The 12,059-nt window shown below is 38.9% G+C and overlaps 1 protein-coding gene across 1 annotated transcript in view; it reads right to left on the bottom strand.

Moving 5' to 3' along the window:
- ITGA8 (integrin subunit alpha 8) overlaps positions 1-12,059 on the bottom strand; it is a 203,458-nt gene that overhangs the window by 28,546 nt on the left and 162,853 nt on the right. Inside the window, exons 26-27 of the mRNA XM_055429258.2 lie at positions 6,884-7,012; positions 1,831-1,944 (exon numbers count right to left, since the gene is read on the bottom strand). Of these exons, the coding sequence (XP_055285233.2) occupies positions 1,831-1,944; positions 6,884-7,012 (243 nt within the window). The remainder of the gene's footprint in view (positions 1-1,830; positions 1,945-6,883; positions 7,013-12,059) is intronic.

Here is a 12,059-nt window from a genome sequence, read left to right as displayed (position 1 = left end):
GTCTTTTCTTTAGGTCAGTTGTTCAAAGCTGGAGATGATTTTGCCCCCAGGGGACACTGGCAATGTCTGGAGACATTGTTTGTTGTCACAACTGAGCTGAAGGTTTTTACTGGCACGTAGAGGGCAGGGGCCTGGGATGCTGATAAACATCCTGCATTGCCCAGGACTACTCCTCACAACAAAGAATTATCTGAATCAGAATATTAATAGTGCCGAGTTTGAGTTTGAATAATCCTGCCTTAGGTCTTTTTTTTTTTTTTTAAAGAAAAAAGGTTTCATAAAAACATTTTAAAAAATACCTTTAATTTTCCTCCTGTTTATTATAGAAACAAAATATATAAGATTTGTAAGATTGTAGAAACATTCTGAATCATAGAAAACAAGAATCTGGAGCTACAAAATTCTGTATTTTTAACTAGATTCAAAAGGATTTACCATTGGATTTTTCTATGGCACAATGAGCCAAATGAATTTTTGAGTAGTTAAAATAGGGGCAAGAATGCATAGATTTGGTAGGGTTTTTAATTTAGCTTCCCCCCACCCCGCCGCCAGATCCTCCCCAAACAACAAGGTCACAACACAGTATCATTTAAATAAATAGCTCCTTCCACATGGGAAAAATTAATCTGCTTAGTGTAAAAGAGATTTTAAACCTTTAAAATGCACATAATCAATTAGTCGTCTCTAGAAGTGCAGGAAGCTATAGTCCAGAAAAGCCAAAACAGTGAGGAGTCTACAAACCAATGTACCTGACACTTTACTGAGAAGCTTGTCTAGCTGAAGCTCAGGATGTGGTATCACCAGACAAGAAAGACTTAGGACAGTATCTCTTTCCCCTTCTAAGTTGATTATATCTTAATTTTTCTGGGCATATGGTTTGAATTATATTCTTGTACTCACCATCATTTCATTAACTACTATCTATCAGGGAACTACTAGACAGTGGTGAGTTTAATCTGTTTAAATCTAAGTCACTATCTGAAGGACTCAGGGACTCAGGATATGTAAACTATCTTCACCCAACATACCACACATGCACACACACACACAATGGAGTATCATTTAGTCATAAAAATGAAAGAAATCTTGCCTTTTGCAACACCAAGGATGGACCCTGAGAACATTATGCTAAGTGAGAGAAGTCAGACAAAAAAAAATAGGGTATGATCCCACTTACGTGTGGAATCTAAAAAAAGCCAAACTTATAGAAATAGAGAACAATGGTTATCAGGGTCTGTGGCTCAGGGAAATGGAGAAATGATGTTTAAGGTACAAACTTGCAATTAGTGCATGGATTAGTCCTGGAGATCTAATGTGTAACATAGAAATTCTAGTCAACAACACTGTAATATAGACCAAAGCTGTTGAGAGATTAGATCATAAAAGTTCTCAACATACACACACACAAGGTAATAATGTGAGGGGACAGAGGTATTAGCTAACCTTACTGTGATAAACATTTCACAATATATAGGATCAACTCATCATGTTGTATACCTTAAGCTGACATAGTTCACATGTCAATAAGATCTCAATAAATCTGGGAAAATATCAGCTTCATGTAGTGGGAAAGATGACCAGCTTGTCCTTGGCTCAATTCCTGCACAGAAATTTCTTTAAAATTTTTTAAACATTAAAGAAGTAAATTTTTTAAAAAATTTAAAAATTAATCTAAAAATTAAAAAATAAAAAGTTTAATGGAAAAAAATTGAAAATTAAAACATTTTTAAAGTTAAAACATTTAAAAATCCTTTTAAAAAACACTTCCCTCTGGGCTTTTGAGAAAAGGTTTCCTGTGAGTGGCACATCAGTGCTTCAGGGTCTTCTTACCTGGAGAAATGTCTTGGCCCACAGCCGTGACCTGACTTTCAGGACGGCGCTTTCTCCTCCTCCGAGTCGTCCCACTGCACAGGAGATTTGTAAGCACTCAATGTTTGTACAATTCTGCAAAAAACAACAGCAGTGGAGGTGAACCAGTATCTTTAAATCTCGGTAGAGAATCAACACTAGACTCAGTTTATTTACATTCTGTTTCCTCAGAAGTCGTTGCTTAATCCATAAACTTTAAATAAAGAACAAATGCACTGAAACGATCAAGAAAAAACACGGTTTGGTAGGAAAGGTGCATCCACATTGGTGGTACTGTCGAGCTAAAACAGATCATAAAATACAATGTGAAATTTAAGCTCTGTTCGAAGGACTTCAAAACAATCTTTCCACAACAGCAACTGAACTGCTCCATTTCATTTTCTCAGAACTCAGGAAGATATTACTTATAGACAGTCACAGCACCTGACCCTGAACTAAGCAAATCCTGAAACAGCTTCAGAGGAAGGTCCATGAGTCCGTATTATCTCAGAGACCCAGTGATATTAACCCATTGACAAGTATTTGTTCCATAACATTCTTCTGGCTAAATTACTTTCTAGTTATAAAGCAGAATCTTCTGCAAGTTCCAGCCATTAAGCTGGTATTTATTTTTAATCATTTTTATTGGAGTATAGTTGACTTACAATGTTGTGTTAGTTTCTGCTGTACATTAAAGTGAATGGGGAATCGGTTCTTCTGTATAAGTTGTGTGCATGTTCAGAAGAGTGGAGAGAAGGCTGTTTGGGAGTGGGGTGAGCAGATGGAAAGGAGGTAAAGAATCGTCCTATTTGTGCTAAGAAGCTTCCATTTGATTCAGAAGGTCCTGAGGAAGCCTGTGAAGCATTTTAAGCAAGGGGTCTGATCGTGTGTGTATTTCAGGAAAGAGGTGGTAGGTGAGGAAGAATAGAAAGAGGAGGGTGGGATGCAGGGAGGTTGACAAAGGCCAAGTAAGAGATGATGGGACCCAGATACAATGGGAATGGAGAGAAGAAGATGAATTTTAGAGAAGTTTAGGAAGTAGATCCATGGGAGCCAACTTAAGTAAGACTGGGACAAGGGAGAGAGAGAAATAGGAGAGCTCTTTTGGCTTGGTGATAGAGTGGATAGGTACTGGCTTTACTAAGACTGGGAATTCTAATGGTGGGGGTTGGGGGTGGTTCATGGAGACAGAGAGTTGTGCGCACGTTGGGTCTGGTGTGTTGATCAGACATCCAGAAAGATGACACAGTTTAGAGCAGCAGTCCCCAAACTTTTTGGCATCTGGGACTGGTTTCATGGAAGACAGCTTTTCCATGGATGAGGGGTGTGTGTGTGTGTGTGTGTGTGTGTGTAGTGACGGTTTCCGGATGATTCAAGCACATCGCATTTATTGTGCACTTTATTTCTATTATTATTACATCAGCTCCACCTCAGATCATCAGGCATTAGATCCTGGAGTTGGGGACCCCTGGTCTAGAGTATAGCCAGGCTGGGGGCTGAGAGGGCAGGAGGCACTTAGGCATGACTGGAGTTAGGGTCAGGCAAGAATTTCTCTGACAGAGAAGACTCAATGTGAGAGAAGAGCAGGGGCTGAGGGTGGAATCCTGAGGTAAAGGAACATTTGGGGATGGGAAGAAAAGTCTGTGCAAAAGGCTAAGAAGGGGGAGTCCAAAAAGTAGGAAGAGAATCAGGAGAGAATGTTTTGGGGATGGCAAGGGATGTGATGATTTCAAGAAGTGATCAAGAGTATCACATGCCGAGGAGGGTTAGAAAGATAAGGTTTCTGTAAGCTGAGTAACAAAAGGGAGACAAGAGCTTAGGGAGATGGGATGATAACTATTATACAAAACCAGCAAGATGAGAAAGGCTAGGATGTTCTCAGGCAGAGGAGAAATTATAGCTCCGTGTTAACAGATATAAATTTTTTCCTATGCAAACTGGAAAGTATGATCCCAATACAGGATGCTGGCACTCTGCACTTTCAAATTCCTAATCAGAAACGGGATTCAGTAAGTTGTTTTTAACTAAACAAAAACTGTAGGAGGTCTTATTTAGCTTTTGATTTCAGAATAAACTTTGCATAATCACTCCCTATCCAGAACTGCTTTGACTCGAGGACATGGGGAGGTGGATGATTTGCAATTGTTGAACCAATAAGAGAGAAAGGGAATAAAATATGAGTTTCAGATATGGAAATCAAAGATCACCTTGCTCTCTTCTATAAGTAATAATTTTCTATGATGTTCAGAAGTTAAAAATCATCTTGAAATAAAAATCTTTAATGAGAAAAAATAGGAGGGAAAAATCTGACCCTACAGATTTTGACTTTACTGAGATTGGGTAAAGTCTCTTTACTGAGATTGGTCAAAATCTGGCCCAACAGAAATGCATAGAATTTTCAAATGAATTTTAGTTTTTGATCTCTGTTGCCTTGGTGTACTTGTGAGAAATATGATAAAGTGGAAAATGTAAAATATATTCAAATCTCAATTTTCTAAACTGTTGATCCTCATAGTTTGGGACATTGGTTTGGCAGAGGGCTTTCTTATTGCTACTGAATATGAGAATTCTATAGCTGTCAATCCTTGTTTTCTTTCTTTAAAGATGAATTATTTATTAAATTTTAAATTGAGTTATAATTAATATATATAATTGGGCTTCCCTGGTGGCTCAGAGAGTAAAGAAACTGCCTGCAATGCAGGAGACCTGGGCTTGATCCCTGGGTCAGGAAGATACCTTGGAGAAAGGAATGGCTACCCACTGTAATATTCTTGCCTGGAGAATTCCATGGACAGAGGGATCTGGTGGGCTACAGTCCATGGGGTCACAAAGAATGGGACATGACTGAGCAACTAACACAATTGATATATACCATTATTACTTTCAGGTATACAGTGTATTGATTTGATATTTGTATATGTTGTGATATGAGCACCACAATCAGTCTAGTTAACATCCATCACCACGCATAGTTACAAATTTTTTTCTTGTGATGACAGCTTTTAAGATCTACACTCTTAGCAACTTTCAAATATGCAATGTGGTATTGTTAATTGTAGTCACCACACTGTACGTTACACCTTCATAACTTAAATCACTGTTTTCTGTCCTTTCATTCTTCCTGGAAGCTTTTTGAAAATAATCATACTAATAATTATAATCATACTAATAAAATAATCCATTATTTTATCCTAAACTGAATAGCATATATATTCCCTACTCTTATATTTTGAAAAACATTACACTGCCATAAAAATTTATAGAAAGTTGAGTCATATCTGCCAACTGCTATAGCTTTTTGCCATGTAATTGAAGATACTTCTTTTATAATAAATGTTCCTCTCTTCATTTAACTGATTACATCAGACTCACACCTTGCACTTTTGTGTCAATGGACATGAAACAAAAAAGTTTCATGTTGGAAACCTTTTATGTGGTTGGGATAAAATAAATGAATATCAGAGTATGTCCAAGACAAATGTTTATTGTCTTTTCAGTGGGATCTGGGGGAGAAAATTAGGCAAATACAAGTGTTCAGTCTGTTACCCTGACTTGAAAAATTCTGTTTTATACTATTCTTTTTCTCTATATTTGGTTACTTTTTGCCCTACCCATCCCTATGTGTCTCAGCTTCTGAAGTGTTAGATTATGTAGGTTTTATCATCATTTGTTGCAGTGATCAAAGATTCTTGGGGCAGCGCCCTCATTATCTGTCAGGCTTGGCATATATTTTTAAAAAACACGTACATTTAGGTCCCTGGTGGTCCAGTAGTTAAGATTCTACTTCTATTGCAGGGGTCGTGGGTTCAATCTCTCATTTGTGAACTAAGATCCCACATGCTGTATGGCAGAGCCAAAAAAATTTTAAAAAATAAAAATAAAAATTTTAAAACACCTGTATCAAACAAAACAATATTTTAACCCTTTTAAAGCATACAGCTGGGTTTCTCAGGTGGCACTAGTCTTAAAGAACTTGCCTGCCAATAAGGAAGTTAAGTCTCTTAAGGAGACATAAGAAACATAGGTTCAGTCCCTGCGTCGGGAAGATCCCCTGAAGGAGGGCACGACAACCCACTTCAGCATTCTTGCCTGGAGAATCCCATAGACAGAGCAGCTTAGTGGGCTACAGTCCATGCGGTCAAAAAGATTCAGACACAACTGAAGAATGCACGCACGCAAGCATACAGCTAATGGCGTTAATATTCACAGTACGATGAGTGGGAAAACTGAATTGAAAATGCTGAGTCATGGAATTCCCTGGTAGTACAGTGGATAAGAATCTGCTTGCTAGTGTAGGGGACACTGGTTTGATCCCTGGTCCAGGAAGATTCCATATGCGGCAAAGCACCTAGGCCCCTGTGCTACAACCAGAGAAGTCACAGCTATGAGAAGCTCATGTGCCACAACCATGAGTGGCCCCTGCCTGCCGCAACTAGAGAATGCCCAAGCAGCAACAAAGACTCGGTGCAGCCAAAAAGAAATAATTTTTTTTTTTAAAGAAAGTGCTGTGTCACGAATGCCATCTGCAGTTTTACAAAGAGCTGACTAAGCTCAGGCTAGATCCACCACAGACCCCAATGCTTTGGGCCCAGAACATCTGCAAACACTATTCTTGACTCCTCCAGTGGAGCAGAGGACTGTGAGATCCAGGGATGGGGTGAGACACCTTAAGACCCACTGCATGGGCAGTATTTCTCCAGGCTCACTCCAACTCTCACCAGCTCAGTATCTGGGGACCAGCTGACGACTGCATCTTTGTCTTCTTGAAATGTACGAAAGGTCACGTTTTATGTTTCCATTATTACTTCTCCCATGTAGCCTCCAGGGCAGGTTCAGAAGAGTGAAAAAGTTATATTGAAAAAAAAAAAAGTCTCTTTTGAGTCTGAAATACCTATTGCCAAAAAGTTGGTCATATCTGAGTTTGGGAAATGACTGAAAAATGGTACTTAAAGTTGAAAATTGAAACCTCCTACCTTTGGGAATTCTGTCTGGTTCAACCTCCCCTCTCAGATCTCCATGCTCTGAGACAACTCACCAGGATCTTTGCAGGGCTCTGTCTGTGAGGCTCCAATTGAGGCACGTCTCTCCTCCTGACTAGATGAGGGATGGTAGAGTTTCGCAAAAATGCACTCAGCTCAGGGGTGTCCTCTGGGGGGGCAGCCGGCTGCAAAGAGAGCCAGAGACATTATACCAGGTACAAGAACACTTGTTACCTTTTTCATTAGCCTTGAGCACCAGGCAATTTCTTTTATTGACTATGATTCACCTAAGAATTTAGATACATTCTCATTAAAAAGCAGTATCCCCATCAGCAAGATGGGGCTACACTGGGCTTCCCTGGTGGACCAGGAAATGGCAACTCACTCCAGTAATCTTGCCTGGAAAATCCCATGGATGGAGGGGCCTGGCAGGCTACAGTCCATGTGGTTGCGAAGAGTCGGACATGACTTAGCAACTTCTCTTTCTTTCCCTGGTGGTCCACTGGTTAAGACTCTGTGCTTCCACTGCAGGGAGTGAAGGTTTGATCCCTGGTCAGGGATTGAACATGCCATGTGGCAGCCAAAACAAAACAAACAAAAGATGAACTACACTGGCGAGAAACAAGCCTCAACATTGTCCAGTAATAGGAATTCCTAAAGCCTGGGGAATGCACTGCTGGAACATTTATCTTGCAAGGATAAAATTTTAAGTGGGAGTTATTTCCCTGTAAGGACAGAGAGAATGTGGAAGTGATCTTCTAAGTGTGAACCATCAGTTTCTCGTTACTTTCCTCTTGCTGTCTGTCAGGGAACTGAGGAGCATTCTGAACGGTAAGATGGATTCTGAGGTGGCAGAAAAGAGAAGTGCTGATGGTGGGAAAACAGCCGGATGTGGTCTGAGCCCCACACCCTGTAACTGTAAGAAGTGCTCCCTCAGGAGAGAACCATATTCTGTTTTTTTGAAATTAATTTTTCTTGGAAAGGATCAATCCAAGAAGAAGATATAACAATTATAAATATTTATGCACCCAACATAGGAGCACCGCAATATGTAAGACAATTACTAACAAGTATGAAAGGGGAAATTAACAATAACACAATAATAGTGGGAGACTTTAATACCCCACTTACATCTATGGATAGATCAACTAAACAGAAAATTAACAAGGAAACACAAACTTTAAATGATACAATAGACCAGTTAGACCTAATAGATATCTATAGGACATTTCACCCCAAAACAATGAATTTCACCTTTTTCTCAAGCGCACACGGAACCTTTTCCAGGATAGATCACATCCTGGGACATAAATCTAGCCTTGGTAAATTCAAAAAAATTGAAATCATTCCAAGCATCTTTTCTGACCACAATGCAGTAAGATTAGATCTCAATTACAGGAGAAAAACTATTAAAAATGCCAACATATGGAGGCTGAACAACACGCTGCTGAATAATGAACAAATCATAGAAGAAATCAAAAGAGAAATCAAAATATGCATAGAAATGAATGAAAATGAAAACACAACAACCCAAAACCTCTGGGACACTGTAAAAGCAGTGCTAAGGGGGAAGTTCATAGCAATACAGGCACACCTCAAGAAACAAGAAAAAAGTCAACTAAATAACCTAACTCTACATCTAAAGCAACTAGAAAAGGAAGAAATGAAGAACCCCAGGGTCAGTAGAAGGAAAGAAATCGTAAAAATTAGGGCAGAGATAAATGCAAAAGAAACAAAAGAGACCATAGCAAAAATCAACAAAGCCAAAAGCTGGTTCTTTGAGAAGGTAAATAAAATTGACAAACCACTAGCCAGACTCATCAAGAAACAAAGGGAGAAGAACCAAATCAATAAAATTAGAAATGAAAATGGAGAGATCACAACTGACAACACAGAAATACAAAGGATTATTAGAGAATACTATCAGCAATTATATGGCAATAAATTGAGTAACTTGGAAGAAATGGAAAAATTCCTAGAAAAGTACAACTTTCCAAAACTGAACCAGGAAGAAATAGAAAATCTGAACAGACCCATCACAAGCACGGAAATAGAGGAAGTAATCGGAAATCTTCCAGCAAACAAAAGCCCAGGTCCAGACAGCTTCACAGCTGAATTCTACCAAAAATTTAGTGAAGAGCTAACACCTATTCTACTCAAACTCTTCCAGAAAATTGCTGAGGAAGGAAAACTTCCAAACTCATTCTATGAGGCCACCATCACCCTAATCACAAAACCTGGTAAAAATCCCACAAAAAAAGAAAACTACAGGCCAATATCACTGATGAACATAGATGCAAAAATCCTTAACAAAATTCTAGCAATCAGAATCCAGCAACACATTAAGAAGATCATACATCATGACTAAGTGGGCTTTATCCCAGGAATGCAAGGATTCTTCAATATCCGCAAATCAATCAACGTAATACACCACATTAACAAACTGAAAAATAAAAATCATATGATTATCTCAATAGATGCAGAGAAAGCCTTTGACAAAATACATCCATTTATGATAAAACTCTCCAGAAAGTGGGAATAGAAGGGACATACCTCAACATAATAAAAGCTATATATGACAAACCCACAGCAAACATTATCCTCAATGGTGAAAAACTGAAAGCATTTCCCCTAAAGTCAGGAACAAGACAAGGGTGCCCACTCTCACCACTACTGTTCAACATAGTTCTGGAAGTTTTGGCTACAGCAATCAGAGCAGAAAAAGACATAAAAGGAATACAAATTGGAAAAGAAGAAGTAAAACTTTCACTGTTCGCTGATGACATGATCCTCTACACAGAAAACCCTAGACTCTACCAGAAAACTACTAGAGCTAATCAATGAATACAGTAAAGTTTCAGGATATAAAATCAACACACAGAAATCCCTTGCATTCCTATACACTAATAATGAGAAAATAGAGAAATTAAGGAAACTATTCCATTCACTGTTGCAACGAAAAGAATTAAATACTTCGGAATATATCTACCTAAGGAAACAAAAGACTTGTACATAGAAAACTATAAAACACTAGTGAAAGTAATCAAAGAGGACACTAATAGATGGAGAAATATACCGTGTTTGTGGATTGGAAGAATAAATATGGTGAAAATGAGTATACTACCCAAAGTAATTTATACATTCAATGCAATCCCTATCAAGCTACCAACAATATTTTTCACAGAACTAGAACAATATACTCACAATTTATATGGAAATACAAAAAACCTCTAATAGCCAAAGCAATCTTGAAGAAGAAGAATGGAACTGGGGGAATTAACCTGCCGGACTTCAGGCTCTACTACAAAGCCACAGTCATCAAGACAGTATGGTACTGGTGTAAAGACAGAAATATAGATCAATGGAACAAAATAGAAAGCCCAGAGATAAATCCATGCACCTATGGACACCTTATCTTCGACAAAGGAGGCAAGAATATAAAATGGAGAAAAGACAGTCTCTTTAACAAGTGGTGCTGGGAAAACTGGTCAGCCACTTGTAAAAGAATGAAACTAGAACACTTCCTAACACCATACACCAAATGAACTCAAAATGGATGAGAGAGCTAAATGTAAGACCAGAAACTATAAAACTCCTAGAGCAGAACGTAGGCAAAACACTCTCCGACATAAATCACAGCAGGATCCTCCAAGACCCACCTCCCAGAATATTGGAAATAAAAGCAAAAATAAACAAATGGGACCTAATTAAAATCAAAAGCTTCTGCACAGCAAAGGAAACTCTAAGCAAGACAGCCTTCAGAATGGGAGAAAATAATAGCAAATGAAGCAACTGATAAAGGATTAATCTCCAAAATATACAAGCAGCTCCTGCAGCTCAATTCCAGAAAAATAAGTGACCCAATCAAAAAATGGGCCAAAGAACTAAACAGACATTTCTCCAAAGAAGACATAAAGATGGCTAACAAACACATGAAAAAATGCTCAACATCCCTCATAATCAGAGAAATGCAAATCAAAACCACAATGAGATACCATTTCACACCAGTCAGAATGGCTGCTATCCAAAAGTCTACATGCAATAAATGCTGGAGAGGGTGTGGAGAAAAGGGAACCGTCTTACACTGTTGGTGGGAATGCAAACTAGTACAGCCACTATGGAGAACAGTGTGGAGATTCCTCAAAAAACTGGAAATAGAACTGCCATATGATCCAGCAATCGCACTCCTGGGCATACACACCGAGGAAACCAGAATTGAAAGAGACACATGTACTCCAGTGTTCATTGCAGCACTGTTTATAATAGCCAGGACATGGAAGCAACCTAGATGTCCATATGCAGATGAATGGATAAGAAAGCTTTGGTACATATACACAATGAAGTATTTTTCAGCCATCAAAAAGAATGCATTTGAGTCAGTTTTAATGAGGTGGATGAAATTGGAGCCTATTATACAGAGTGAAGTAAGCCAGAAAGAAAAACATCAATACAGTATACTAACGCATATATATGGAATTTAGAAAGATGGTAACCTTAACCCTGTATACAAGACAGAAAAAGAGACATAGGTGTATAGAACAGTCTTTGGGACTCTGTGGGAGAGGGTGAAGGTGGGATGATTGGGGAGAATGGCATTGTAGCATGTATATTATCATAAGTGACCAGTCCAGGTTTGACGCATGATACAGGATGATTGGGGCTGGTGCACGGGGATGACCTGGAGGGAGGATATGGGGAAGAGGGAGGTGGGAGGGGGGTTCAAGAAAGGGAACACATGTACACCCGGGGAGGATTCATGTCAATGTATGGCAAAACCAACCAATATATTAATGTAAGGTAATTTGGCTCCAATAAAATAAATTAAAAAAAATTTTTTTTTCTTGGAGTATAGTTGCTTTACAATGTTGTGTTACTTTCTACTGCACAGCAAAGTGAATCAACTATAGGTATGTATGTGTTTGTGTGTATATATATATACACATACACCCCTTTTTAAGATTTCTTTCCCATTTAGGTCACCACAGACCACTGAGTAGAGTTCCCTATGCTCTACAGTAGGTTCTCATTAGTTATCTCTTTTATGTGTTAATTGCTCAGTCATGTCCAACTCTGTGCAAGCCCATGGCTGAAGCCCAGCAGGCTCTTCTGTCCATGGGATTCTCCAGGCAAGAATGCTGGAGTGGGTTGCCATTCCCTTCTCACATACTATCAATAGCGTATGGGCTTCCCAGGTGACTCAGTGGTAAAGAATCCACCTACCAGGAAGGAGAT

The sequence above is a fragment of the Moschus berezovskii genome, chromosome 15 (genome assembly GCF_049115385.1).
Source record: "Moschus berezovskii isolate FMDL1 chromosome 15, NW_MosBer_1.0, whole genome shotgun sequence".
Classification (NCBI taxonomy): Eukaryota; Metazoa; Chordata; class Mammalia; order Artiodactyla; family Moschidae; genus Moschus; species Moschus berezovskii.
This window is presented reverse-complemented; position numbering and strand designations above follow the sequence as displayed.